This window comes from Misgurnus anguillicaudatus, chromosome 10, assembly GCF_027580225.2.
Source record: "Misgurnus anguillicaudatus chromosome 10, ASM2758022v2, whole genome shotgun sequence".
NCBI classification, from domain to species: Eukaryota; Metazoa; Chordata; class Actinopteri; order Cypriniformes; family Cobitidae; genus Misgurnus; species Misgurnus anguillicaudatus.
Genome location: NC_073346.2, coordinates 27,744,761 through 27,772,686, shown reverse-complemented (window position 1 = coordinate 27,772,686; position 27,926 = coordinate 27,744,761). Strand labels below are relative to the sequence as shown.

Genomic DNA, 27,926 nt, shown 5'->3' with positions numbered 1-27,926 from the left:
GTATTTTTTTTTACCCCTGATGAGTTTGCACCCCTGGAATGTTCATATATTTTCCCTTTTAAATTTTACCTGACAAAAATAAGAACCCCCTTTAGGCTCTTGTGAAAATGTAAACATTTGTACAGGATCTTGTAATTTTGGAGAAATCCCCTTTCTGGTTCCAGGGTGATGGCATATCACAGCGTCAGGCTTGACACATCTCTCCTAATTTATATTGCTGATGAGTGCTTAGAACAGCAGGCACAGGGAGGTTTTGGCTCTGGCTAATAAATATGGAGGTGTCGACAACGTTTGACTATTATTCATAGTCTAAGATAAATAAACTGTGGGTAGAGAAGATGGCCTTAGGGACGCAGAATTCTGGTTAGAGAGAGAAGTGGTTTCAAGAAGATAACATCTCATTCCTTTATTTTGCAGAGAGCTTGTCTCCCTAACACTTGATGTGGACAGTAAATTTTATTTTATTTCAGTTTCTTATTTATTTACTTAAAAAATAGGAAATAATATTACTGTTTTATTTGAATCGCATCCACCATCTCTGTGTGTGGTTTGTTAAAGGTCCCGTTCTTTTTGTGTTTTTGAAGTTTTGATTGGGTTTACAGTGCGCAATATAACATGTGTTCATGTTTCACGTGTAAAAAAACACATTATTTTTCACACAATTTACTTATCAGTATAGCTCTGTAATCACTGTCCTCAAAACAGGCTGATGTCTTCCTTGTCCTATGAAGTCCCTCCTTCAGAAATACGTATCGAACACTAATTGTGTAGTTTGTTTAGTGTGTAGTGATTCGATAGCAGCTTAGCTTGCCTTTAGGTTAGCTGGCGACTGACGTATTCCTGTGGGCGGAGCTTAGTCAAAAACTGTTCTATTGACGTCTATTATAGCAACATTATACACTAACTAGGGTTTAAAAAATGGGATCAGTGAAGAATGTGACGTTTAAAGGAACAGTTCACTCCAATATTTTGCACATCTTCATGTCTTTCAGATCTCGAATGACATTCTGTGAAACGCAATGGTGACTACAGGTGTTAAACACGATTTTCAAGACAACTATTTTAGTGAGAAATTATTTAAATCATTACCGCAACATGATATTACATTAAATATATGCATTTACAAACTCTTGTTTTGGTAATGAGAACTAAAAAGTTGTCTAGTTACTATGACAAACTAAATTTTTACTTTTATCTAAAGACAAAAATAAGAACTGCTTACCTGGTAGCCATCTTGAGTGTCACAGTCAATTATGTCCCTTCCAACATTTTTTTTAAATGTTAGTTCCTTGAGGGCTTAAACAATGATTTTAAATTGTTGCAGAGGATGAGAAAATTGGTCTTGAACTACATTTACCAATGATCACCAAATACCACATGTTTCTTTACTCTACATTTTTAAAGTATAACATGCACTGAAGCTTTTTATTTTTTTATTTTTTAATTATAAATATTTCCATGTCAAAGAACCCAAATCCAGTCATGGACACTTTGCTGTAATGAAAATTTTCCCCTTAAATGTGAAAAAAAAATTGGTTTGTATGATGTCATTTGAAATCATGTGCAAAATACTACATGAAGAGATGTTTGTAACTGTATGCTTCTTATTTTGATACTCTACTTTGCATTTACTTTTTTATTAAAATGTTTCATGACACCTCACAAGTCTAATTTGGCAACAATCCCCATATGAGACAGCTTTCATGATGTTTTATTGTATTTTTGCCTTTATTACAGCTTGACAGACCATGTTCACAATACACTATTTTTGCACTTACCTTTTATCAACTTGGTTTAATAAGTAATTTCAACTTAGATTTTTTTGTTGCTGTAACTTATAAAATAAAGTTGAATTAGCTTAAGTTATTTTAACTATATATATATTATATTAAGTTGAATTTACTTGTAAAACCAAGTTGATTATACTTAAAATTCATTAATCATAATCTAAATTTTTTCACTGAATTATAGTCTTTGCTGTATCACTCAGTGCCCATAATGGAACCAAAAGATAATCTACATATTTTTAATATCACCATAACAAGGATCTTAAGTCAAGTGCAAACATTCATGGTATAATGGTAAAAATATGTGGATGATCTTTCGGTTAAAATTGAGTAAAAGTATAATTAACTGAAAAAATATTGTAAAGTAAAATTATGTTAAGCTTTTTGATTGGCTAATTTAGCTTTTAAATGACTACTGAACAATGGTCTAATTAACAATAGTTCACTTGCCTGTCATCAATGAAGAAAACTGTTTATAGATATGCCATTATTCATTTTTAAAGGGTGTTGTACTACATAAAATGAAATATGGATATGGATACGGAAATCATGATGCCTTCAAAGAAAAATGACGCAAGATCCAGCGGACCTGTGGCCAAATATGGCACTGCTTTCCTAATACTTCCAAACATGATGTCTGTCTTGCGTAAATCCGGAATGCTCATCCATGTCTGCTGGAATGTGATTAAGAATCACTTTATAAACATATCTCTTGTTCATAGAGAGAGGCATAACGTGACCTCTATCTTTTCGTTTCTTGTCCGATGCTTTCTGACAGATGCCGTAAACAAGTTTTTTCCTTTTGTTAGTTCTCACAACAAGGCATGAGAGTGCATTGACCAAGGTCATTGTGGAATTTATTTCATTTCGCCTTATTTTTTGTCAGAACCAGTTGGTAGCAGTATACTCCTCAGTCTTGTCAATCTCAATGTGGAATTACAGGTCAAATAAAACATTTTGTTTTCCTTCCAGGGAAAAAATAAACACGGAAGAATGTGTGGTTTAAGCCAGTACCAGTTTTGGGATGTTACTCCGACCATTGTGTCCACATTTACAATTCCTGACCACACTTTCATGAATCAGTTTAACAAATTTTAAGCACTGCAGTGTTGAACTTTGTTAAAAATGAGCAGTGATAGAGATGAAGCAGTGTGGTTTATGTACTGCATGACGCTATTTTCTTTCCACTATTTCCCGTTCTTTTCCTTGTCTTAATAGTTCACATATATGTATAGATCATTTTATGATATATTTTGTTTTGAAAGATCAGAAATTGCGTTTGAAGCATAAGAAAATTCCCCTGGGCATGATATTTGGACTTTACCTTGACATGCAGATGTAACAAAGTACCATTTTATATACATACACATTGTGCCTCTCTCCCCCTTTACCCTCTCCTGTCTATATCCAAACCCCTCCTCTCTCTCTCTCTCTCTCTCTCTTTCTCTCTCACTCACACACACACTCTCTCTCTCTTTCCCTCTGTCTGTCTTTCCAAAGCAGATCTTGGCACTGACATATGCATTGTCACGCGTAGGAGTGCAGAACCTCTCCATCTCTCTGGTTTTTCGACACTCCTCCTCCTCCTCTTTCCAGCATCCCTAATAAGACACATGCTCCTGGGCTGGGTTTCTCACTCATGTTCAGATCTCCTTGCCACGACTTTATCAAGCTTCTCTCCTTAGTTTTGTCTTCATGGGTTGAAGGGCTGTTTGCGTTGTCCACAAGTTCTCATCTGATCTCACCTCCTGATCTTCTCACCCAAACTTCATCGCTATCCTCCACTTCGTCTGGTTTATTCCACCGAAATGTTTGGACTTTTCGCAACGGCTGAGTCCTCCAGCGAAGAGCGCTGCAATCGGGTGTAGTCGACTTCATCTACAGCAATCCACCTGCTGCAGCGTGAAAGGGGTCCCCTTAGCTGTGATCTGTCTGCCTGCAGGGGGGACCCAGCGCGACTGGGCAGCAGGGACTATGCATTTGGGACTGGTGGTGCTGACAGTGGTGTTCCTCAGCTCCATGGGTCACGGTGATAACCTCAAGGTCTCCAAAGGAAGAAGACAGAGAAGAAGTGAGTTTGTTTTTTCTTCACGTTCTTTCACGTAAACTCTTTGTATTCACGTGGCATCATTATACTGTATGTCTGCCATGTGGTTCACTGTCCCAAATGACAGCATTAAACTTACATTTTGTTTATTTGTTATATTTGCGTTTGGAGCGCAACTCTCATGCCAGTTTTGACAGGAAATTATAGTGATTTTCTGGAACATCTTGACGGCTTTTTGTTGTAGTTTTAACATTTTTAAGAGGGCGTAAAGGAGCATGTCATGTTCCAGAACATTGCCAAATTAGAGTTTCTGGTTAAATACCAAATTGTAACACCTTTTCCTTGTAAATTTGCAGTTTAGAGCAGATCTAACCTTTAGTGTGTGACATTTTGAGTTTTATATATTGTAATTGTTACTGTATGTGCAATTGCATACGTTCTCTACTTTGTGTGCACAGTCCTGTGATCAGTGAGCACTGATGTTACATTGTGAGCATTGGTGTAAAATTTTAATAATTTATAAAAATATTTGTGCGACTAATATCAGTGCTTTGTACATAAAATTCAACCACTAAGATCCTATGTACCCACCCACTGGACCTAGGAGAAATAGGGACCCCCTTAAAAATTGTGTCATTTATATTCATGCTTGCGGCAGATGTTTTAATCCAAAGTGACTTATAGTACAATACAAAGTACATTTGATCATTATGTGTGTTCCCTGGATTTAATCCACAATCTTTTGCGCTGCTTATGCTTTGCTGTACCAGTTGAGCTACAGGAACGCTTTTTAATCGTCCAACAATTTAGGCAAAGACCCTAAATAGATCATTTGTGGTTTCAGAATAATATTAAGTTGATTTAAGGCTTATATCAATTTTGGATTTTAGAATCCATTTTTTTTTTTTTTTTTTTTTGAGGAGTTTGGTAGTTTTTATTTAAGACTGAGATTGAAGCACCCTCTAGATTGAAGCTCCCTCTAAAGGATATTATAGGTAATGACCAGAAATCAGAAAAGGTGATCTTTATCCTTGTTTTAAAAGATAAATTATTAAAATATTTTATATTTTGTTAAGGTGTGTAGTGCTCCAGAGGATGTTACTGGTAATGATCAGAAAAGGTGATATATATATATATATATATATATATATATATATATATATATATATATATATATATATATATATATATATATATATATTGTATACACATATTTTGTGATGAGACCATTACAACAGCAAGATAAAAAATGTGTGAGATGATTTTAATGTGCGGTTGCTCCACAATCAGTTTAAACCTCATGACCTCTCTGTAGATAATCTGTCTGGTTCATGTTCTTAGGAAATTTGTGTGATTTTATCAACTATATCAAAGCAAACGTCTTTGCCAGCTGCTGTTACACAAATGTGGATCAGAATTTAGTGCCTTTTGGCACTGTCCTGCCTTTAACCCCCCTTTCTCTTTCTTTCTCTCGCTCTAAAAATATCCTAACTGAACCCAACAAAAACATCTATATTTTCTTTTTTTAGTGTTTAGTTTTATATTATAAACTGTACTAAGCTGTTAGACATCTTTGTACATTTGCAAAAGTGAGGAAGGTAAAAGGAGGCATGCTTGCGTTTTTATGTTTTTGTATTCAGTTGAACTTGTAATCATGATTATTTTAGTGTAAAATAATGTGTTAAAGACACATCTTATCTTAATAGATTTAATTGGTTAACTAGATTTAACCTCCTGTTGAGATCTTGAAAATGTGTTGAATGAGATTAGATGGAGGGCAAGTGGAAATTTTCTTAAAGGGATAGTGTACCAAAAATTCTGTCAGTATTTACTTAACCCCACACTCGCAGAAATAATGATATAAAAGCTGTTACTGTGACATTACCCTTTAAAAAGGTCCTAATATGTACCATTAAGCTACAGATATGTATACATTTGGTACCAATATGTAACTTTGAGGTATACGGTAAGATGTACTTTTTGAAACGGTACCGGCCTAGTGACAGCTTTTGTACCTTTTTTTTTTCTAAAAGTCTGACTTAATTTTTTCTAAGAAACACAAAATGAGATGTTACGCAAAGTATTAGCGACTACTAGTCACCATTCACTATCATTGCATGAGCCAGCTATCCAGAGCTGGATGAAATGAATTGTAAAAAAGGTCTACTGTGACTTTAAATCCATTCTTATTGATGTCAAATAAGGCAAAGCACGACTACTATTTCATTTTAGGAAAACTCTGGACTCTGAGCTCATAAATAACATTTCGAGTTCTTGAGCAACATGAAGGCATTTAGGCTGAGTTATGTTGTATGCTAATATAATTTGGTGATGAAAGGTCTTATTTATTCCTCGCACATTTTGTAACTGTTCGCCTTAAGAGGAAAATCCAACAGGACCTGCCGCTGTCTGTTTTGTGCTTTGTAGTGCGTGTGGATGCTTTGCGTAAAGGCAGCCAGCTAACTGCCACTCGTTTGAAACATGCAAAATAGTCATTAACCATTCTTCATATTTGTTGTTTCTTTTTACAGGCGTTTTATTTGTTTCAGCTGTGAGAGATGCAAAAGGAATGCTGTGATCGTATAAAAATGTCCCTGCGTCTACAACACTAAACACTTCTGAAAACCTGTTTATTGACGTTGTTTTGGGGTTGGTGGTTTTTGTCAAGTACATCTCACCTGAAGTAAAGATTAAAAGGGCTAACGAAAGATCTGTAAGAATCAGTTTTGGGGTTGTTGAGCTTTTTTGCTGGTGCTTTTGTTGATGTAATAAATCTTTCGATTGGCTGTGTGGACCCACACATACAATTCTCTAAAGAGTCTTCAATATGAAAATTGGAAAAAGATGTATCATTTGCTTAATGTCTAGTGAAATATAAAAATCTTTTTACTTGTGAGGTATAAATCCTTTTAGGAGCAAAAGCCTCTAAATGCCACCTCTGTAAAAAATGAAATTTTATTAACTAAATGCTCTCGGCACGTATTATATCTTCATCATACTTTTGCTTTAAATTTGCTTAATTCCAGCTTCAGGCCATTCAGAAATACCGGTTTGTTGGAAGCATCAATTAAGAGAGAGATAAAAAATGCTAATTTACAAGAAAACATGTCAGATGCACTTAGAGGGTTTTGCATCTGAACACTGGTGAAACAAGGAACATGACATTTTTAAAATAAAATATATAATAAAATGTAATTTTGATTTTACAAACTTAAAATATTTTTCTATTGCATATTGCATTTTAAAGCAAGTTATCACATATCACATTTTTCTTCTATACCGTGTACTAGTAATAATATATGACAATAGTTGTTATTAGGTTACATCACTTACTGTAGGTGCAGCTTATTTACAGCAGGACTGATAATTTGACTCTTTTACTATCCCTCGGAGACAGGCCTTAAAGATTTACTTGTGAGAGTGTGTATTTAGCATGGACACATACATAGACCCATAAATTAAAGCAGATGACCGCCGTTTCGACTCCATTTGGCCTACCAGGAACAGGATATGTGCACTCTGACATGCTTTTGCAGTAATCGCTTATTTCTCCTTGGCCTCACAGGCTGAAATTTTTGGACCGTATAAGCAAGGCACGAAAGGTCGCAAGGGACGAGTGAGTTTTCTTAGATTTTGTAAGTGATTTTATTTTAATCATGCATTTTTATTTGAAGGAATCTGCACGAAATGAGCCCAGATTTAGATCGAAGCACTAGGGTTTTGTGTTACTTGCTTGGTGCTATAACACCACGATCACGTGTACTGCAAGAACTGTGCAGTGTCTCCCAAATGCTTAAATTTGTTTCATAAGCATGGCCTTTTTCCCTGACATGCAAGGTGACCCATAAGGAGTCTGTGTATGATTTTGAATGTGCATGGGTTTCCATTCTGGGTGACCAATTCAGAACACCCAAATTTCTTTCGATGAAATGATTTCCACATTAGTGTTTTAAATCAAACTTTGGCTGCGTTCATACGGTACCATAATACGGTTGTCAAACCCGTATTTGAGTCCTTAAGACGGTTCCGTTCACACGCAGTTCGGTTATTTACGGGTTTGACAACCGCATTCTATAACCGACTTCACACCCGTAACTTTACGGGTTTCACAACCGTATTTACTGAGAAACTGTGCCGTGTGAACGCAATCGCACTGGACAACCAGTTGTCTGTCACGTCATTCGTTGCTCTTGTGTTAAGATAACGTTACAGTGCATGAAAATGACTGCAAACTACGCTCCATAAGATTAATGTGATATTATATTACCTTCATAGACGCCACAGAACATATTACATTACGCATAAAATTGCGTGCAGCCAAGTAAGTGAGATATATAAAGTTTAAACTTTAAAAGTGGACGATTAATATAATGTTAAGTGTATAATAAAAGGGATATAAAAATTAGCTGTTTATTTACTCACCTTTTATCTTCAGTAGAGCAATAAAAAGGATATTTTGCAAAACAACCCATCTGTGATTCATATAATGCAAGCAAAAGATGCGTCAGTTTGAGAGGTCAAAAAGCAGATATATCCAATACAAAAGTAATCTCCATGACTCCTGGTGACATTTTTTGCTGCTTGTGAAGCAAATCGGTCGGTTTTTGCAGGATATTGAACGTTATTTACAACATTATTAGCGTCCATACAGAACTGTGGCAACATATAAAGTGCGCTTTTTACACTCCCGCTCTTTAGGTGGCGCTAAGAGGCTGGTTTTGCCTGCGGTTGGTAAACCATACTCTTTGCGCCACCTACAGAGGGGGAGCGTAAGCGCACTTCCTATTTGGCTGCGTTATGGTTTAAATAAAGTTCGATTTCTTGCAAAAATGGATCGATTTGCTTCATAAGTCATTATGATTACTTTTATATTGTATATATCTGCTTTGGTAAAACGTGCAGTTGCTGAAACTGATTTTATTATTCATTCATTTTGGAAATTAAAACTTTAATAAGGAACCACCCTGGTTTATTTTTCTCTGCACAATGGTAAGCGTTACACCAGCCAGCTGTTTTTGTTAATTACATAAATAAAGTTTTGCCCATTGCATAAATAATACTTTTTTTAAATATTTACGTCCATCACTATGGTTACAGGCGCCGCGTGTAACTATAGCATACAGGTTTGAGGTCGGTTGCTCGTTCATACAGGCAGTGTTCTATTTGTGTCTTTAATTTGATGTGTGAACAGGACACTTCCAGACCCACACCTGTAAGTAAATTCGGTTGTCACTCCCGAAATTTTGTCGTGTGAACGCACCCTAAGACTAGGGAGTAAATTAGCTGGACTTTGTGTAACAAGATAAAATCCTTAACATGTTTGTCACCCTGCAATCTACTGTTTCCGCCTTCCGATTGGTTGCCGCCGAGTTGCGTCATAGCTCATTACCATAAAGTTGAGCGGATTTCAACTCTCCTCGACACTCACGCCGTACATGACGTGCCGCGCAGCTGCTCGACGAAAATGAATGACTTCTGGCTACTTTGACGCTCTGGCCGGTGGGGGTATGAAGGCACAGTGACACTGACCGAAATTAAAAGTTATGATATGACTAGGACTATAGTCGGCAATGATATTACGCAGCAGTCGAAAATAGTCCCTTAATGTTTTCAATGGCAGGGGAGTATTTTCGGGCAGTGCATAATCTCACTACGCCTCCGGCAGCCCTGTTCCAGCAGCAAAGTCCTTGATTATTACGCCAGAATAAGAGTATAGATCCTAGCCATTTCTGCCTACAAAACCGCAGCTTTTAATTTTCTGTCAGTCTTAGTGCACAGTGTAACTACAGAAGAGTCAAGTTTTAAATATGAAAAGTATTGGAACTCTTTGGTTATTTTTTTGCGCGATGCCAATGGTCCAATCAGCCTCAATGGACCGTGCCAAGCCACGCCAAAAGCGGTAGCGCCAGACCCGGAGACCCGCCGAATAGACTCCAAAACGGCAAAAATCCAACGCTTAACTCCAGGGGAGCTGAAAAACCCGCATACTTAAAAAAGTGGAATGTCCCTTTAACAGACCTATATACAGTAGATAGTTGCCACGCCAGATTATGTTATGTTTTTGATGCCGACCCCAATATTTGACTCTGTTATTTCCTATGCAAGGCTCTTCACCTGTGACTGTTCTGGTGACCACTTTTGATAAAGAAATTGTAAGCAAAACACTACTAATGTCATACATACTGACTGTTTTTTTGCTTTGTTTCCATAGTAAGCACTGAAGTACCACCATCGTGCTCCAATGGCTGTGAACACTGCTCAGAGTTCAACGGATGTCTGAAATGTCGGCCACGGCTCTTTATCCTATTGGAGAGAAATGACATTCGTCAGATTGGCGTTTGCCTCGCTGCCTGTCCTGTTGGATATTTTGGCATTCGTAATCGGGAAATGAACAAATGTACACGTGAGTCTCAGCTCTTTTGCTGGAGGAATGTTATGATAAAATGGTAAATAAGTACAGATGGCATATATTGTTTCTGAACAACATTGAGGAAATGAAGTCATGAAATGACTACATCACTTTTAAGATGACCTGCCAGCCCAAATTAAAATTGTGTGCGTGCTTACAACATAGTTAATGGGATGGTTCATAAAATGAAACAAACATTACATATAGATTGTTGATGCTTAAGGGTGTAGATTTGGTTTAAACTTGAAGGGGGAGGGTTTTGAAAAGTCATCTGCACATATGTTTTCATTAATCTTTGGGTCAATTTTTGGGGGTGTTAACTCCCCATCTACACAATAACTAAACCCTTATTGATTCTGTTAAGTAATGGAGTGATGCTCGCTTTTTTTGGTAAAGTGAAGCAGAAAATTGTTAATTGCATAATTTGATGAATCAAATGCTAAAAAAGCACAGTCAGAGTCTAAAAAACAGACAATGCATGCAAATGCATGTGGGCACACTCATTGAATCCCCCAAGGTCTTTATTACCTTAAACATCAGTCATACAGGTTTTAACGTCAGCGAGGAAATGATAAAAAATTTTGATTATAAAACAACAATCATATTATTTTGCACATCCCCATTACTGTATTCCAATGGCTTTAAACAAGCAAAACCTGGAGATGCCAAACGCTAAGGCAGAGATCTGGTTTTGCTTACTTTGTGGGTGAAGCACATGAATGGGATAAAATACAAAGCAAAACATTGCTAATACAATGTTGTTTATCTGTTTTTGCATAGGAAGTCAATGTTATTGTTTAGCCTGATAAAAGAGTGTTTCAGCTCCAATCATATTTTTCTGCATTTCTACGCAAAGTCTGCGCAAAATCATGTTTTTTTAACAGGCCGCTTTTTTATTTTTAGTTAAACGGGGGTCTTTTCCCATCATGTGCGTGAGCATTTTTACTATTGTAAGAGGAAAGCAGAGAGCGATTCGGATAAAAATGGGAATGCCTCTCTCATAAACTGATTAGTGGCACGTTTTTTCTCTTGTTGTGGGAGGAAATTAATAGCTTTTTTTAGCCTTTCTAATTTCAACCTACCAGTGCTTTTCCAGTTGTAAATTGAAGGCGCTGCTCCTTTTTTGAGCATGTTCTGATAGCCAATTAGTGTGAACCACAGCTTGTAGTCATTAGTTTTTGTTATAGGAAGAAAATACTTTTGTTACCAAGATACGCTCTTGCATCACACCCCTTAATACCTCCCAGATGGTTTTGGTTAAAGTTTTTATCCTAAATAACTTTAAATTTGAACGTTGGCATCAAGGGAAGTGAGATATCAGTGTGTTTCACAACCCTTAAGAGCCTTCAATTCATTATTTCAGTATTTCACACTTTGAAATGACTCATACATTAAGAATGGGATAAATTGTACGGATCACTCCGACTGTCACGGGACCTATAATAGTGTCGTCTTTTCTCACCCCGATCAAACAGTAACACATTTAAATCGTTCTTATTTCAAGTGTATATGGCGTGTTTTGCTGGGCTCTCTGAAAAATGCATGTGCATGTGACCTCTCCCCCTTTCGGCCTCTGAGAAGCGCCCCTGCTGCAATTATTCAATCAGCTGTATGCATTTGATTCGTCTCCAGATCCCCATGATGTCTTGTTAACAACATTTGTCTTGCATTAAGGGTACATTTGTAAATGCTTGAGCGCAAAAGAATTTTCTCCAAACATTACTGATGTCAAATCTGGTTGTCAGGCATTTTAAGTAGTAATTGAGAGCAGGGATTAGGAGACAAAACACAGTTTCATTTATTGGCCTGGGTTTAGTGTGCTGCTACTCAGAGAAAGTCTTTATAAATTTAAGAATCTTATTAAAGCATTTGTTATGGCAGTTTAGTGGAGTCTGCTTTTGTGAAATGATTTGCTCTCTGTCTTATTTCAAGCTTCAGTTGGCAAGACTAGCAAAACCTCTGGGTTTTTATAACCTAGCAAGAAAATTATATCAATATTATATCAATATATAATATTTATAAATATATAATATTTATATAAACTAACATTTAGGGTCACTTATTATTTTCTTACATTTTTTATTTGGATATTTTATTTTGTCAGAATAATAGTAAACTTATTTAAACTGTGAAATGATGCAATTTAACTATATGAATTATGTTGTGATAAAAATAAAAAATAAAACTTTGAATGAAAGCATATAAATGTAAATGTGCTCTTGGCATTTTATCAAGCAGCTTCTTGAGGTCTCACCATGAGATGCTTTTAAACAGCATTGAAGGAGTTCCCATATTCTGTGCTCTTAATGGCTGATTTTTCTTCATTATTTAGTCCAATTATCCATATTAAAATGCTTTTAAAGAACATTTTTATTGAATTATAATAATAATAATAATGTTTGCACAAATATATCTTGCCTACAAAATTATCTCAAATATTTAAACTTTCAGATAAAAATATTTTTTGGATCATGAGAAAACATTTGAGTCAAGTGTCTCACTAAAGAAAGGCTTAAAATGAATACTGAATAATTAAATCCAACTTTTTAAATATTTGATAGAAATGGTTTAAACTGCTTAAATCCAGCCTGGTCTCACTGTTAATACGTAGTATTTACATGTAACTTTAAAAAACAAAAAACATATTTTTGTACATTTAAATAGATGCTGAAACGTACAATGTAGACATATTTACAACATTTAAACGTAGCATTATAACGTTTTTACAGCTAAAAAAGTAAAACATTTACATATCTTACTGTACATTCCATAAAGATTGGTGTATAATTTCCCTTTAACATTTTAGCGATAATGTTACCACATGGAAAAATAAGACAAGAAATTGAAGAATTATATATCTTATATAATAATATATAATAAATATATTATTAACTCACCTACAACAAAAAAGCTATTGCAGATGTGTTTTATAATCATTATAATTTTTCTCTGTTTATTTCAGAATGTAAAATAGAAAACTGTGAGGCGTGTTTTAGCCGAAATTTTTGCACAAAATGTAAGGAGGGCTTGTACTCGCACAGGGGCCGATGTCTCTCCAGCTGTCCTGATGGGTTCAGCACTGTCAATGGCACCATGGAGTGTGCAGGTGAGTGAGATCATTAATGTGAGTGAAGATATTATTTATTGTATTTATACTTTTAAAATGTCTATAATGAATGGATTCTTTTGTTTTACACATGTCAAAGAACTTTTAATTTTGAAGTATTTAACAATTCAGTATAAGTAATAATTGCATACAAAAAATTTGAAAAAGAGAATAAATGCAATGGAAACTACTTAACTCTTTCCCCGCCAGCGTAAAAAAATTGTCAGTCAGCGGCAGCATTTTTTATGATTTTCACAAAAGTTTAAATGATTTTTGAAAATGTTCTTCTTCAAATGAAAGAACAGACTCTCTGCTTTCAAACAAACAAACAAAAAAATGGAAAAAATAGTTTCATTCTATTTTCGTTCCTATTTTCGTTCAATCATATTTAGAACAATGATCAGGGCCGGGTTTCCCAAAAGCATCGTAAGGCTAAGTAGATCGTAAAAACGATCGTACGAATCATCTTAGAATTACGGGCTGTTTCCCAAAAGCTTCGTAACTTGAAAATTATCGTAGATCTACGAGTGGTCTGGAGTAATCGTTCATTCATAAGTGCATCGTAAGACAACAGAGTTACAAGGTCACCTACAGGACAACCAGCAAATTGCACTCCTGCAATGACGATAATGTAATGTTTTAAATATTTATTTATTTATTGGGTTCTTCTTTGTTTATTTTATGTTAAATATATAATATAATATATTTAAAATTCAAATGAGAAATCAAATTTAAATGACTAAACATAAATTAATAAAGAAGGAAAAGTATTTTGTACAAGTTGGTAAAAGTTTTTTGTATTTTGGTAAAAGTTGGTATAGCAAATTGATAAATGGTTCATACCGATTGCTGCTATAATTCATCTAAACATTGTTTTGAAGGGAAATGGCATCTAATTAAAGAAACCAAATAAATATTTACGGTACAATGCAATAATCCATAATAATAAATAAACATAGATAATAAACAACAAATAATAATAATAATCTAAACTATAATAGAAACACAGAAGGCATTTCGCAGTGGGACGAGTCCTAACTAAATACGGAAAAGAATATTTAATAAATTATTAAAACATTTAAAAGTCATTGAACAATAATAAAAATATATTATTAAAAATATTAGTGCACATCGGCTGAAGATCATTAGCCTAAACAAGCTTCTGCTACAAATTCGAGTCATTCTATTGGTGACATTTCAGCACTTGACAAATGGATAGCGACTCGAAAGTAGCACTTAAAACCCAGCTGCGAGCGATCGTTTCACGTGCATCTTTGGGAAACGCACGTAAATGAACAACGAACGTTTGTTAAGTAGCTCGTAGAAAGCGCTCTTAAGTGCTAAGTTCAATCGTCCGGTTGAAAGCTCAACCGGAGTTGGCTTTCATCCTATTGGACAGTTAAGCTAACATTACGACAAAGCATGTAAAATATATTTCGATTTTGTGCTTTAGTTTTTTAGATGTTGTTTCGGTTTGCTAGCCTTCGCTTTAGCGTGTGTTCACCCAGCCGTCGTCAATCGATGATGTAAAACTGCGGACGCGTTTGTTTGCGTGCATCCGATTTTTAAAAGTCTTTAAACTCGTACAGTTTGACATTGATGGAAACTGAGATTATACAGTGTGACATGGACCTAACTACGATATTGTTCGGACATTGTGTAAAGCAAAAATCCTAATTGACTATTTAAAATAGCACAGTGTATTCCGGGCTTTACTGTTATACTGAAATTGTTCAGTGTAGTTCACTAACCGTTTTCGTTATCTTACGATAAATTTGAAGAGTTTCGTTGCAAAACGAGATAAATCCATTTTTTTACATTTTTCTCAAAACATGTTTATTGTTATGTTATCATGTTATTATTTTGTTTTATGGTGCTACTTAGCTGTATTTTTTTAAGTTATGAAGGTTTAAATAAAAAAAAACCAACTGCAGTTGAATTGAAACTAATTGGAATGCACAACCAAAAAAACGAGATTTCTGAACAATTAAAAAAACGGTGGTTATTTCGTTTTGCAACGAAACTCTTCATTTACTTATGTAACACCACATTACATAGGCTAAAAGCAGTCAATTTAATGTTGCTGTGGGAGTTTACCTGAGTTTCCAGCATGTTGTGTGGTGCTTTCTCAGGTGTGTTGCATCTCAGTCTGGCCGTCGCTCATAAGTTCGAGAACGCGCTTGTAAATTTATTGGTCGCAATGTGAAACATCAGCGCTAGAGGCCGCTGAAAACTACATACAGCCTCTTTAAGTGTTTTATAAGTTGGGTAGAGCACCACCTAGTGGATAGTAGCAGAAATACAGATTGCCATAAAAACTTTTCAGGGAAGTGTCATTGGATGCGCTTTCTCTTTTGGCGGGGAAAGACTTTAAATCACATTTGGTTGCATTTAAAGGCAAGTAGGAAATTTTGATTTGTGTTTTGCTTTCATACTGTATACGTTTACAGTATATATTTCATGCCTTCATCATAATACATCCATACAAATCAGTTATGATGATGGAACAATGAAAATAGAGTCTAAAACGTTCTCTAATCGCTTGTATTTTTACTCCTCCAATTTCTGTTTTCCCTTTTCTGTGTTTTTTCAATTGCTGTTGAGGGGGAACATTAACGAAAAGGCCTGTTGGATGATAAGAGTTTTATTAAGCAGACAAACACAGCACTAATGACGTTTCTCTCAACACTGGCACTAGCTTCTCCAGGCTGCTTGGCTTTTATGTCCAAAGCTTTTACTTCTAGTGTGATGTTTTGCCAAAGCTTGTGATGGGTTACCTGCATCAAAGAGTCAATTCAACGTGTTGTGCATATTTCAGCCTGTGATTGTGTTTGGCAGACAAATGTCCAACCTTCTTGCCCCCACCCACACAAAAATGGATACCTAGAAAAGATTTAAGGGAGAAAAAAACAAGATACAAGTTGAAATTCTCTTTGTGTTCAATCTAATTGTAAGCCTGGAGCTTGACAGCTTGTCATTACAATGAAAAAAAATTGAGCCTACCTCATACAATCATAACACATGCTCTCTTTTTAGTGAAGATAATTAGAAAAATGTGAGTGATGTTGGACTGTTGCAGTCTGTGTCTCTGTTGTTAATTCTTTGGGGTTTCCTAATACAATTGCGTCTGCTTTGTTTGAAATAACATTTATCTCAGATCCTGTCCAGTGGAACAAAATGTTCAAACCCCAAACAATTTTTTTATCTGATATATAGTCGATTGTGTCGTTTGTTCATTCTAAAAAAAAATTTTTTTCTGCTTTTCTGTGTTGTAGTCCAATGTGATCTGAGCGAATGGACTCCTTGGGGCCCTTGTATGAAGAAGAACAAAACATGTGGCTTTAAAAAGGGTAACCAGACCCGTACCAGAGAGCCTTTACAGCTTCCAAGTCCTGCCACCTCCAGTGGGATTGTACCTCCCCTGGGCTGCATCCCAGAGATCCAGACTCAAAGATGTACCATGCAGAAAAAGATCCCTTGCAAAGGTAATTCAGAGAAAGATAAACAAACAAAAATGTTAGAAACAGACAGGATAGGAAATACTTTCCAAAAGGAATGCATAAAATCTAACCTCCGACTTTTACAGATTGCAGATTTGCTGTTTTATTGATCTTTTATCTTTTTTGGCATGAATACAATCAGGCTAATTCGATTCCATTTATTTACACTTTCTGACACAACAGAGTGTAAATAAATCCTTGTCTGTACCTAGTAAACAAACAGAAGCCCAGCTGGTTTGTAATCTTTTCGTCGCTGGCTATGGATCTGAGGGCAGGCTTTTGTTTGTTGCTTTTACTTACTGGAAAGTGAGGCTAACAACAATATGCTGTTTTGGCTCTTGAGAAGGAACAGAGTGTTCGCGGACATGAAGCGGACCGGTTGGCCGTAAGCTGTTCATAAAGTCTAAACATGTTGTTTTTTTCATGTGTTGTAATAGTCCCACATCAGTGTACCAACAACTGTAAGATCTACATTTAAGCCAGGGTAATAAAATGTGTTGATGGGTGTTGTACAGAAGTAAAAATGCAGAGAGAGAACAAGATATCACATTTATACAAATTCCCTTCCCATGCAATCACAATTAATAAAATATTCGATTTTAGTTAGATATTTGAAGAGTTTGGTTCCAAAACGCAATAAATCCATTTTGACTAATTTGGGTAAAAATGTGTTTTCTATACCAAGAAAGTTACAAGATGAAAGCCACTATTTTCTGTTACAAACGTTCACATAGCATCTTTAGGTTATAATAACATTAAAAATTCAAATCCATAATTAGATTTTTAAAGATTTATTATTAAAAAAATCTGCAAAGTGCAATATATCTGTTGAATCAATATATAAATGTGCATTCATCGTTGCCATGTTATATTCATAGTTGACTAGTGGTATACACTGATTAAAAAAAAAAATTAACATATGGCATTAATTAATTAAATAAAATGTAATTAATTAATCAAAACACTTACTTTGTCATATTAAGAACACAGTCAATAGTGCTGTCATCCTTGGGACATCGTCGCTGAACTTTTTTGACAGGGATCAGCTGTAAAATGTTTTGGTCCTGCTCGATTTTCGTTGACTTATAGTAAAACAATGAAAAGTTTTTCATGAGATCCCCTGGGGTCAATGTGTTAGCATGACAGAAGCTTGATGCTGTCGTGTGAGAACAAACAATCGCCTGAGTGTCTCTAACATAATTATTAGATTTTGGCTATGACGTTTCTTCACCGTCACAGAAAACCACCATAAGTTTATCAATGCCAACAAAATTACTATTTTGTTTTTGTTTGTTTATTGATCACGTAGTACAAAGTAGATGAGGAAAACTAGGATTCCGTGTGTATTCAAAGCGCCACAATTATTGTTTACAATGCGTAAAATGGTGTACTGTGATTGGTTAAGCGGATTTATTGCATTATGCAGAGAAGGAGGACTGGCGTTTGTCGCGGTTTGAAATAAGGGAGAAAAGATGACAGAATAACACGTCAGATATCAGATTTTTTAATACTGACCTGATACAATACTGATTTGGCGGTAACTAATTAAAAAAAAGACATTTATCGCGTTTTGGAATTTATACCCAATTTGTACTTCTGCGTCAAGTACTGCATACTCTATGCCCTAACAATGCATCAATTCTTTGCGCTTTGAATGGTCTGCTAAAACCCTGCTTGGATGCTTGGATCAAGTTGAGGAGCTGAGTAAAAAAGTTGATGTCCATTTGCTGCGATCACTGCTGATGCTTCTCCAGCAACATCTGTTTTTCTTCAGCTTTAGCCTTGATACTACAGACCTTTTGCGTGTTTGCAAACAGAGGTGATGTTTTTTGTGGGCCGAGCCCAACTGGTGGCAGAAACTGACAGCTCTGCAGTAGCGGTGTGAAGTGTTTTAGCGTTAAACTGATATTTTTATGGATCCGGTGTTCTGTCGAAGTCTGTTTCCCCTATATTTCTCTTAAGTGACACTAAATATTTCTTATAGCGTTTTCACACGTTACGTTTATTTTTTAGATAAATTAAGTGGCTTGGCTACTGATATGTGTGCATGTATGTAATGTATATGTATTGTTCTTTATTGGTAAATCAATTATTTTTACAGTATGAATCGCTAAGTAAAGTACCTATAAGAGCAATACTATCATGTATTCTATATAATAACATTTATTAAATATTTCTTTTTCAAATATTTTCCTGTTTTCTATTATATAGAGCCTACGTATTTGATCTAAAACTATTATAAAACTATTATGTTTAACATATAAATTAATATGTATAGGCCTGTTTATATATTAATAACACTTTACATTATGTGTGTGTGTGTTTTATTTATTAAGTATGTAAGCATCATAATTTTAGAACAATCAGGAAGAAGACAAGATTAAAGGTAAAAAGAAGTAATAGAAAACGGAAAAATTATTACATATTTAATAAATAGTGATATTATTTATATTATGAACTCATTCAAATCTTTAATCCTTCTAAATTAATTATAAACGTAACGTGATGAAAACGCTACAAGAAACACATCGAGGGAACAGACTTCAACAGAACACCGGACATCTTCTCTAATTATTTTCTATTCAAATTATTAAAAGATTTCCGTTTAAGGGCTTATTACATCCATAAACACCTACGTTTATCTTCAAATGGTGTCTTCGACGACGGTATACTATAAAAATGAAGGCCATCTTTTTTGCCATTCCTATTCTGACACTTAACAGCACAACAAGACATTTTCTAGTGAGTTATCTTGCTCGTTTCACTTGTATCTAATTCATTTCCACTGTTTCTCTGCCACCACATTGCGCACGCAGACGTAACTATAACGTCTACTCACAAAAGGTCTATTTGCAGTAACATGCGCGTCGACAGTAGGCAGATGACGACGCATAAGTATAAATGAAAACTGACATACAGCCTACAGCATATTTCGAGGCACTTCAGTGTGTCTTTAACTGCATCCTATGTTCTATAGCCCTTTCTTTTTTGAATGTTGACAAAAATCAGTATCTGAAAATTATGTCTCTTTCTATCTAAACACCCTCAGAGAGATCAAGTGCTTGTTGAGGAGAAGTAGACTACATACTGGATGAGGTGTGACAGCACCATTTGAGAAATGAAATGAAAGACAAATTTACTCTGTGTGACGCCTGTATTGTGGAAAGAATGTCCACCCGGAGTCCATAAGAATAATTAACAGTGAAATATTATAAACTACCTCATAAAAGTGCTATATCGCCTGCCAGATTTCTAAACTTAGAGTCCACTTCCAGTGAGCAGAGGGAGAAAAAACGTTGTTGAGTTAATAAGGCTGGACATATATGCAAAGTCTTGTTTGTAGTTCAATCGCAAAATATCATGCTCGCCCTAACTATGTTAAGATATTATCAGGTGACACAGAGTTCTGTTGGCCGGAGTGAAAACACAAAATGTTTGGAACCACACAAGCTTCAGCAAACCTAATAGAGTTTAATGTATCTCAGGTGTATTAGAACACATAGGTTATGGGTTGCATGACCCGAACGCTCTTTTCTCAGAGTGTGAATGTGCACCTAAACTAGTAAGGGTGTAAATGCATCTGCAAGATTTGGCAGAAAAGGCTGCAGTTAAAATCACAGGGGGCAGTGCTTGTATAACACTAGTGATTTACTGGTCTGCAAATCTCACGCTTTACGTTGTTTTTGCCAAGCTCTCCTTCTCTTCCCCTTCCTGTAGTTTAATAAATGTCTTTGCACGAAATACAAATACACACAGTGCGTAATTGCGGATGATGTTTAGGCAGCGCTGTAATTATTGGCGTCATAAATTAATAAATCTTCCCCAAGCGTTGTTAGCGCTTTATCACGGTTAACTAGCAAAGTATCCTGTATGCGGTTCCAAAATTGAAGGCTCTGCTTCCTCTGCTTTTTGGGATCATGTTTTTTGTGTTTAACTTCTGCACTTGACATAAGAATAATGGCATTTTTACACTTGAAACTTAATTTTTTTAAATGTAATTTTTGGGCTGCGGTAGAAAGCTTTAAAATGCTGCCTTCGGAGGCAAAATTCCAAGACAGGAAGGCATCAAGGCACGTCCAAATTCTGTGCGTGGGCATGCACGGGGATCTAAAAGCATGGTCTAAAGCGCACAGTCTAAAAGGGTGTGTCCGAATCCACTATTGCTAATTTAATGACGAAAAATGGTTTGTGCGCCTAGCACACAGTCTAAAAGGGTTATTCCTATTCTCGTAATGAATAATGGGTGTATTTTGGGCATAATGTGCAATTAACCAATCAGAGTCTCATCTCATGTCCCCTTTAAGAGAAAGTTGCGGGGTAGCATTTAAAAACATTTTAAAATAAGTGCAATATTTGCAAATATTGAAGCAAAATTGCAATATTAAAGAATTAAAGCAAAACATTCAATTACTTACCAGGTTACAGGTGAAGCAGCTCTTTACACCTTCTAACATTTCGTAACCGGTCATCAAGAGACTCTATAATATTTAAAAAAAAAATGAATCCTTTAATTTTTATACATTTTTAAAAATGTTTGTGTGCTGTCCATGTGTGTAAAAAGCAGAAATGCTCGTGACTGCTCATCCGCAAATTCAAAATGTGTGTTCGGAGTGTCATGTGAACCATGTGCATCACGTGTTTTGTCAAAATAAGTGCCTGCTGCACACATGTCAAAACCGTTTATGATAAAAGAGATGGTCACGTTCGCAAAAAACATACACAAGACACTCCCTTAACGCATGAAATTATGCTAGTATCTGGCAAGCGAGAGCATCTTTTATCATAAACCCTTTAAACGCATCTGCAGCAGGTACTTATTTTGACAAGACACGTGATGCACATAAGATCACTTGATGCGCAGAATACATATTTTGAAATTACGAACTGCACACATGACGAGCTACATACATGTTGTGACGAACTTTGCATCGTGCGCCATCGAAAAAAAGTCACTGGCCGCCACTGGCGTTGTCATCTTATTTATAGGCGCATATAACTAACGTGCTCTTTAAATAACAAAAACAATATTGCGCCATTATCTTTAGACCAGGTTTTAGTTGGTCAATGCCGTAGTCTATTTTTGTTGCCTCCAAATAGCAACGCACCAACAATGTGCCTGAACACACCTCGTTTTCAGACGAAAATGTTCATGTGCGCACAAATGGGTGCAAATGCATTTGATATTTAAACAATGTGACGCTAAACATGGAAATGATAACTGCGCCAGGTTGAAACTAGCAAAAAACACTTGCACTGCACTGCACTGCGCCGTGTGTATAATAGGCAGAATTTTTGCCACTAGAGATCATAAAACAGTAGCAATGGCGTAGCTTTCTGATGCTGTGAAGGAGGTGATTTTGGTCTGTATAGCTTAGTTTGCCCATCATGACAACTGTGAAGGGGTGAATGTTTTTGTAACTCATCCATTTAAAAAATATTAAGCCTTAAAGTTCTGCATTATTAAGGGCGTGGCCATCTGAGTGACAGGTGGAATGCTGCTGCTTTCATTTCCATCAAGCAGGGTGGGCATGGTTTAGCAACCAGGCACGTTAGCTCCACCAACGTTCCACCTCTTTGCCCATTTTCAGTTGGGAGCGACATGCAGTAATGCACTGTAGGATGGTGATGGTTGGCTCCGCCCACTTTGGGTTTCAAAAATACTCTTCAGAAACCTACCAGTGGCATCGCAAATGCTGCATCTGTTGTATTATAACTCTCTGTGAATCATTCATGTGATATAAAGTAATGTTTTTTGGTAGACGTTACTTGATCCATGGGTGTGATCTCTATAGTAGAAAGAGCTGCTGTTTTTACTTAACAGCTCTTGGCAAGTGTGTTGAATTAACTTAGGGAATGCTAACTATTGCTTATTTTGTTGTATATGAGTCCATTAAACTGTTAAGTGTTTGGAAGAGCACTGCCAAAGAAAGCTGTTATCATTTTTATATGTGTAGAGTCATCTACTTGACATGCCATTACAAGTCAAAAACCCATAAACATGAAACGACTTTCATGGGACTGTTTATTATTGACAGCCAATGGTTGAATAAAATAAGACCTCACATTCTGTTTTTACTTGCGCATTTTATGGAGATACAAACACAGCAGTTTGTGGTGGATTATTAGGGCTGTGAGATGAGCAGAGCCAATTTCAGGAGTCACAGAGTGAGTGTGTGTGCGGTTCATGCTATCAAACATTATACAAATGCTCTCCAGCTCCATATGAGTGTTGACTTTGGTTTCCAGGGAACACTGAGACTCACAACACCAACTTCATAACAAATATCAGTCAGTGTGAAGGATTTGAATACCCCTTATAGTAGAAGCAAGGCATTGGTGGGAAATGAACCAGTCTGTGTTCTTTGCCATTTTTCTTTGGACTGTACTGTACTTCTGCTGGACCGGATTAGAATTTTCCAGAAGCCTTAAATGTAAATGTGACTCAGCTAAAGTTATTTTTGGTGATTACTGTTTTCTATAAAATTACTCTACATAATGTAAAGAACATCTTTCATACTGACTTAGTAAGATCAAAGATTGAAATCAGTGAGTAAATACAGCTTTGATGTTCCTAATCTTAGTTATGAGACTTTAGCCAGCAACTCATTTATATCAAATTCTGCCATGATCTTGACAATGACATCCACATTACTTTCTCTATTCTCTCTCTTACTGTATATATGACTAAAACATATATAACTAGTTTTTGTTTCTGCTTAGCAACTGAAAAATGCTTTAAATCTCCGGTACACGCAATTAATGATATATATATTGCTGGATTCTTCCTGCAGGTTAACTTTGGTTTCCTCCTGAGATATTTTCAGCGTTTGAGCTTTGACAATATCCCAATGATTCTTTGCATTAATGGTGTAATTATGCACTTAGACTCATAAACACGCAGAGCTAAATAGGAATATGTTACCCAAAATCAAAATTAGCTCATATTTTACTCGCCTTCGTCTTTCAGCCGAACACAGTTGAAGTTATATTAAATAATATTCTGCCTCTTATCAGCTGTATATGATACTGGATAGTGCCCTATTTGAAAAGCACATCCATGCATCCATAAAAAATTAATCCATACAGTCATTAAATGTCTTTGAGGTGAAGCAAAGGGTTTTTGAAAAATTGTCTGCCTCTTCTCATAAACTATCATGAACGTGCATGGCTATATATGAAGAGTTTGGTTCCAAAACGCAATAAACGCCATTTTTGAAAAAAATGAGTTACTGCCAAAATCAGCATTATATCAGGTCAGTAGTTAAAAGTAAATTCTTAATTTTACGCAAAATCCAATATCCGCCGTGTTATTCTGTCATCTTTTCTCCCTTTTTTCCCAAAATGCGATAAACGCCACTGCTCCTTTTTTACAGAACGCAATAAATCCATTTCTGATATTACAGCCCACCGTTCACGCAATGTAAACAAACAATGGCGGACGCGCTGAGTACACGGAGTCCTGGTTTTCCTCATCTACTTTGTACTACGTGATCAACAAACAAAACAAAATAATACTTTAATTGCATCGCTAAACCTGTGATGGTTTTCTGTGACGGGAAAGAAACGTAAGCCATCAACAGCTAATAATTTCCCTGAGAGGCACTCGGGAGACGGGTGCTTGTTCTCCCGACAGCATCAAGCTTCTCATGCTAACACATTGACCCCAGAGGATCTTATGAATAACTTTCCATAATTTTACTCAAAGTCAACGAAAATCGAGCAGGACCAAAAACATTTTACAGGTGATCGCTGTGAAAGACGTTAAGCGAAGACGTCAAGTAACCGCAATGACAGTGATCTTAATATGACAAAGTAAGTGTTTTGATTAATAACATTAATGTTTATATTTTTAATTAGTGTGTACAACTAGTCAACTAAATGAATATAACATGGCAAAGATGAATGCACATTTATATAGGCTATTGATTCAATAGATTTATAGCATTTTGAATAAAAACTTGTCATGGATTTATTGCATTTTGTGGAAAAAATAATCAGTTTTTATAATAAATCTTTGAAAATCAACTTATGGATTTGAATTTTTTATGTTTTTATAACCTAAAGATGCTGTGTGAAAGTTTGTAACAGAAAATAGTTGTTTTCATCTTGTCACTTTCTTGGTATAGAAAACACGTTTTTACCAAAATTTGTCAAAATGGATTTATTGCGTTTTGGAACCAAACTCTTCATATATAAAGTTTGAAATATAAATGTTTTGCTACAAAAACCCATCACTTCTCATAGACATTAAAGGGACACTCCACTTTTTTTTTGAAAATATGCTCAGTTTACAGCTCCCCTAGTTAAACATTTGATTTTTACCGTTTTTGAAATCCATTCAGCACTTTTAGCATAGCTTAGCATAATCCATTGAATCTGATTAGACCATTAGCATCACGCTCAAAAATAACCAAAAAGTTTTTTTCTGTAGTTACATCGTGTACTAAGACCGACAGAAAATTAAAAGTTGCTTTTCCAATTTTCTATGCAGATATGGCTAGAAAGTATAATCTCCTTTTGGCGTAATAATCAAGGACTTTGCTGCCGTAACATGGCTGCAGCAGGCGCAATGATTTACGCAGCAGCCAAAAATAGTCCTCTTGGTAACTTTCAATAGCAGGGGACTATTTTCGGGCACTACGTAATATCATATGTACAATGTAACTACATAAGAGTCAAGTTTTAAACAGGAAAAATATTGAAACTCTTTGGTTATTTTTGAGCGCGATGCTAATGGTCTAATCAGATCCAATTGACAGTGCCAAGCTACGCTAAAAGTGGTACCGCCAGACCCAGAGATTAGCTGAATGGATTCCAAAATGGCAAAAATCAAATGTTCAACTCTAGGGGAGCTGGAAAAATCAGCATATTTTCAAAAAAAGTGGAGTGTCCCTTTAATAACTGTTTGGATTAGTTTTTCATAGATTGATGCATTTAAGAGCTTAAAAATGGGGCACTATCTAATGCCATTGAAGCATTGGCTAGTGCCCCAGAATATACAGAACACTCAGTATGGCTTAAGGGTGAATAATATATGGAGTAATTTTCATTTTTGTAAAAGAGACAAGGAGTTAGATGGAGAAGACAGGTTCACCTTAACCAACTCTGTTTTTTTATTCTTTCAGGGTTTTTATTATTGTCTAGTTATGGTATTTACTTTTATGCATTTGGCAGGTGCTTTTATCCAAAGCAACTTACAGTGCATTGCAAGCTATTTTAATATGTGTGTTTCCTGGGGTTGAAACCCATGACTTTTTATACTGTAAATGCAATGCTCTACCACTGAGCTATGCAGGAGCTATCCTAAATATGGTATAGAAAGTGGTCTGGATGCATCATGGTTTCATTTACAAATGACTTTCTAGTGTCCCTAATTTAAAGCACAGTTCACCCAAAAATGACAAAACAATGTTGAACACTTAGGCCTACTGTAATTGAAATGTTTAATTCTAATTTTTCCATGTAATTAAAGTAAATGGGGGTTAAGGCTCTCTTAGTCATATTCTGCCTAAGATCTCATATTATGTTCAATATCATAAGTGGTAAGGGTCTAAAAAAACATCCATGTGAATAAGTGCATGTGAAAGAATTTCCATTTTTGGATGAACTAACTTTGGATCGTACAAAGTTTTAAATTTCTAGTCTCTTAGGTTTTACTCAGAACTTGCAGCTCTGTGATTTGATTTTCAGTTCTTTAATTTAATCTTCTTGTTTATTTAGGAGAAAAGAAGAACTCACAGAACCATGGAGATAAAAATGGCAAGAACAGAGGCCGGGACTCCAAGGAGGGTGGCAGAGGGGGAAACAAGAGAAAAAAGACCCAAAACAGGGCAACCACTGCCCCCACCATTGCAACAAGCACGGTGACCTAACCTTATTGTGGTATAGGGTGGGCTCAAGAAAGGAGAATGATCCAACCTTTTTGACTGAAAAGAAACTATATTTGATCGTGACAGTATCAAAATTATGCAAAAAAGAAAGAACGCTGCTACACACAAAATACGCTCAATGAAGACACCAAGGAACAGGGTTGGAAAGTCTCATGCTGTTGGAAGCAGGTTTGTTTGTAAGCCACAAGAAACATCATTGTTTGTGGTTGGAGAAATGTTTCATTTGTTCCTTTTGTAGACCTAGCACAAGGTTTCCAAATTAAAGGGAAGCACCATCCTGCTTTAAGAACATCTATAATGCATTTAAATCCATGTGGCTCACCTATCCAGCTTTCAAAATTGAATCTCATTATGTAGGTAGCACACAGTCTGGAGTCTGTCTGTGACTATTTTGTAAAACAGACTTGGAGGGTAAAAGTAATATTATGTTGCTTTGTTTTTATATCTGTTGTTTATTACCAAATGGCACTGGAACTGATAATGTGGTTTACAGAGAGAATGTGGAGAAAAAGGACTTTAATGATGTTTTCTTTTTGACAAAAAAAGATCTAAATACCCAAATGACCCAAAAATAATGCTATATACGTTATATAGCTGGAGACAAACTTCCAAACTTATATCAATGTAAGGCCAGTTTTAATTGTTTTGGTGGCCTACGTAAAGTAAAAGATTGTTTAGGGGTAAATAAATACATTTGTTGTATTGTATTGTATTGTATTGTATTGTATTATTGTTTTCTACACAAAAGAGGGCTACAATAATGTGAGAAATGTATAGTTTAAAATATGTGTATGAAAGATTGTGTTTTTCAGTCTGTCCTTGTATGCACCTTTAAGGTGGTATAGGACAACAGTAGAGCGGTTTTCTACTTGCAGAAATCCACGTTATACTTAATTTGTGACCAAACTATTTAGAAACTACATCCGCAAAATGCTTTACAGGTTCCATGTTGGTTCAGTTATTTTTGCAACGGGCAATATAGCACATTATTCATTAACAGTACCATGCTTAGCTGTAACATGAAGTAATATCAGAGAAAGAATTTCTGTACATCATACAGTTGTTTCTGTCTAGCAAGTGACACATTTTCTAGCTTTTGTTAGTCTGTCTAGACTTTTAGATAATAAAAGTCTTGCATACAAGTCAAGAGAAAGGTACAATGTACTCAAATAAACATCTGGATTCAG

General features: G+C 35.7%; 1 protein-coding gene across 1 annotated transcript; it reads left to right on the top strand.

Annotated features, from left to right (window-relative positions):
• Positions 1–3,266: 3,266 nt before the first annotated feature.
• Positions 3,267–27,926, top strand: rspo1 (R-spondin 1). Its single transcript, XM_073872284.1, has 5 exons — positions 3,267–3,858; positions 10,046–10,237; positions 13,206–13,349; positions 16,625–16,834; positions 26,570–27,926. The coding sequence occupies exons 1-5, from the start codon at positions 3,762–3,764 to the stop codon at positions 26,719–26,721; spliced, it is 795 nt and encodes a 264-aa protein (XP_073728385.1). The 5' UTR covers positions 3,267–3,761; the 3' UTR covers positions 26,722–27,926.

Excerpts from the sequence above, each read along its gene's own strand:
- rspo1 (XM_073872284.1), top strand. The coding sequence starts at position 3,762 with ATGCATTTGGGACTGGTGGTGCTGACAGTGGTGTTCCTCAGCTCCATG. Across the intron at positions 10,238-13,205 it reads GGAAATGAACAAATGTACAC|AATGTAAAATAGAAAACTGT; the intron begins GTGAGTCTCAGC and ends TGTTTATTTCAG. Across the intron at positions 13,350-16,624 it reads TGGCACCATGGAGTGTGCAG|TCCAATGTGATCTGAGCGAA; the intron begins GTGAGTGAGATC and ends TCTGTGTTGTAG.